The sequence below is a fragment of the Nannospalax galili genome, unplaced genomic scaffold (genome assembly GCF_000622305.1).
Source record: "Nannospalax galili isolate Female #2095 unplaced genomic scaffold, S.galili_v1.0 scaffold1594, whole genome shotgun sequence".
Lineage (NCBI taxonomy): Eukaryota > Metazoa > Chordata > Mammalia > Rodentia > Spalacidae > Nannospalax > Nannospalax galili.
Window position 1 is genome coordinate 238722 of NW_008334075.1, and position 3380 is coordinate 242101.

The 3380-nt window shown below is 39.4% G+C and overlaps 1 protein-coding gene across 4 annotated transcripts in view; it reads left to right on the plus strand.

The window, feature by feature from the left end:
• Positions 1-3380, plus strand: part of Trappc6b (trafficking protein particle complex 6B) — a 19525-nt gene that overhangs the window by 6849 nt on the left and 9296 nt on the right. For 3 of the 4 annotated variants that reach the window (XM_029561581.1, XM_008829025.3, XM_008829024.3), the window contains exon 4: positions 2968-3051. The exons of the other annotated variant lie outside the window; for it this stretch is intronic. In XM_029561581.1, the coding sequence (XP_029417441.1) occupies positions 2968-3051 (84 nt within the window). The remainder of the gene's footprint in view (positions 1-2967; positions 3052-3380) is intronic. 4 annotated transcript variants of the gene reach the window in all.

Here is a 3380-nt window from a genome sequence, read left to right on the forward strand (position 1 = left end):
GGTGGACACTATATATAGTATTTCAGACCAAGATTTGAAGTCTTACATCTGAGCAGCACTTCCTGATTAGGAATAAAATCATCAATGAGAAATAATTGCCTAAATAACTTTTTATACAGACTTAAGCCTAATCCCTTGCACTCTTAAAGAAGCATACTGATGACTTACTCTTTGGTTATACTTTCCTTCTGGGTGTTTAAGACCTTACAGTTGGCCCAAATGAATCCATTTATCTTTACATTTAAGGTCATTTGAAGATCTGTTCCTCAGGGGTCACATGAGCTTGGGAAGAGCTCCTGGATCCTTTCTTTTACCGTAAAACACTTCCAGCTATGTGAAGATAAGTCAAAGGTCTTGTTCGACCATGTCTGGCTCCACTTGGAAGCATGAATGAGATGTTTCCTTTAAGTTGACCCTCCTCTTTGTAGACTGGACACTGGTTCCAGTCTATCTCACGGGGTCTCCATGTCCTCCCTGAACAAGAGGACAGATGACTCACCACAGTTACAGGACATTTTGAGAGATGTGCCATAGTCCTCTGGAACTTAGTTGACCTTGGAGGGCAAGAGGCAAAATCTGTCCTTGAAGTCCCTCTGACCACATTAGTATAGGCCTTAAAGTATGGCTGTTAAACATCCAATAAGGTTAGTTCTACCAGTCTGGTACTTTTAATTATCATGTGCTATGTAGATAAGGCTTAGGTAAAGAACCAAACATTTTAAAATAAACCTTGATGAGACATCCTTCAACTAGTTGACTAAGCTATGACCTTAGAAATTTTAAGATTATGTGTATATTATTTTTGTCTCATCCTTTATATATTACAAAACTAAACAGACCTTCATCACTTGCTTAGGCTTTCATTTTTTTCTGTTTTGTAAAATATCTCCATTCCCATATCCTTTTAACATCTTTTACATTCTCATTTTCTTTCTTTCTTTTTTTTTTTTTTAATAATTATGAGACAGTATAGCATTAACAAATTTTCCTTTGGTTGTGAAACTTCTTTTCCTGGGGATGCTGCCAGTGCCAGCCGGCCGAGATGAACAGCATCTGAAAGGGGGAGTGAGGATGAAAGAGAAATAAGAGACAGAGAAAGATATGTGGGAGGACTGTCAGTAGAGACTGCAGCCCCGGTTTATTTCAGCTCAGCCTTTTCATACAGTAGAACATCAGAGATAGCTACCATTTGCTTCAACAGCTGTCTTTTCCCACCTTTATCTGAGGGTCAAGGAGCGGTCAAATACTTGTCGTGAATTCCACCATTTAACCATCTTCCCTAAACTATCAACACATTCCTCCTGACTTGGCAGAACAATTCCGTACTTGTGTGCAAAACACACAAACTCTTGAGTCAAGGTGAAAGATCATAAAGTAAACAAGCAAGCCTGACACAGCTCAATGTACATAATGGCTGTGCTTATACTCATAGCTCCCAACAGGATGCTAAGCAATGCTTATTTCCTTTTAAGGTTCTAGTGTCAAGCCAATGTTTGATTAAAGTTTTACTGGGGAACCAATGAATTTATTGAACTTACTTACCGAGGTAACTGAGGGGTTGCTGAGGTATATGTATGATCTGAGGGTATGTACACTGGAAAGCCTTCACCCAGCATGGGTCATGCCTTCTCTTCCTAGCCTTCAGCAGATTGTATACTTTAACCATCCCCAAATCCAGGAGGCCATGTGTGATTGGGTCAAATTACATACCATTGGCTGGGGTAATTGTCCTTTTTATCGATTTATTTATCTATTATTATGGTGAGTATATGTGTGAGGTGTATGTGTGGGATGTGTATGAGTGCAAGCGCTTGTGTGTCACAGTACACATGTGGAGGTCAGAAGGCAACTTTGGGACTTGGTTCTGTCCTTCCACCTTGGGTTCTAGGAATCAAATTCAGGTGGTTAGGCTTGCAGAGCAAGAACTTTTAACTGCCTAGCCATCTTCGTTCATCTTCATTTTACTTATTAAAGCTTCAATTTTTTTAAATCAATTTCATGATGCTTTTATGTTATTAATCAGTTTTTATCCTCTACTGGGATAAGCTGGAGATGGAGAAAGTAGCATTTATGAGGAACTATAGCTGATTCTGTAATCATAAGTTATTGCTAAAATTTAAAATGTAGCAAATGGGAACTGGAGGGATGGCTCAGCAGTTGAGTGCATTCTGTTCTTCCAGAGGTTCTGGGTTCAGTTCTAAGCACATAATGTCAGGTGGCTAACAACCACCTGTAACTCCAGCTCCAAGAGATCCAATGCCTCTGGCCTCTGTGGGCACCCCTACCCACATGCAGAGACAAACACATACATAAACAAAAACACATAATTGAAAATAAAATAAATCAGGGGCTGGAGAGATGGCTCAGCAGTTAGGAGCACTTGCTGCTCTTGCAGAGGACCCAGGTTCGATTCCCAACACTCACATGGCAGCTGTCATCTGTAACACCAGTTCCAGGGAAATCAGATGTCCTCTTCTGACCTGTAACCTCTGGGCATCTCACAACACAGGTACATTTATACACATGCAGCCAATATGCTCATACACATAAAATAATAGATAAAATATATATTTAAAAAATAAAATAAATCTTTAAAATGTAACAAATGTTAGAATGATAATTGGTTTTAATTATTAACAATTATCCTTAACTGTCATTAGAAAATAATAATAATGTTCAGAACCATAAATATATCATATTTATATGTTTTTAGAATAAATTCTAAAATGCAGTTTATAGAGCATATTTAACCTTTAAATAATTTGCTTTGGGTAGAGATACTTTTCTTCCTTCTTTCTTTCTTTCCTTCCTTCCCTCCGTTTCCGTCCGTTCCCCTCCCGCCTTCCTCCTTGCCTCCTGACAGAGGCTTACCCCAGCCCACAGTACACCTGCCTGAAGTATGGCAGTTTTTAAGGACTAGAGACTGCACTGACTTTCGAATTTTTGTTTGTTTGTTTTTTGAACCAGGGCATCTATGTACTTCAGGACAACAAGTTTCGGCTACTTACTCAGCTCTCTGCAGGAAAACAGTATTTAGAACATGCATCAAAGGTATTTCATGGAGTATAAGATGTGGTTTTCACTGAAAAGAAGAGCAGAATTACAGGGAAAAGTACAGTGGCAGTCATAGCAGCTCAAATTACACATCGTGATTTCTGGCTCTTTGAGAAGCCCACACCCACGCTCTCTAGTGTGTCTTTTCTTAATCCTCATGGTTAAAAGTCTATGTTAAAAATGTCTTTTAATGATGGGTATTGGTGCATACCTTCAGTTCCAGCAATTGCAAGGCAGAGGCAGGCAAAACTCTGTGAGTTCAGGCTAGCGTGGTCTGCAGATCGAGTTCCTGGTCATCCAGGGCTATATAGCGAGACCTTTTCTCA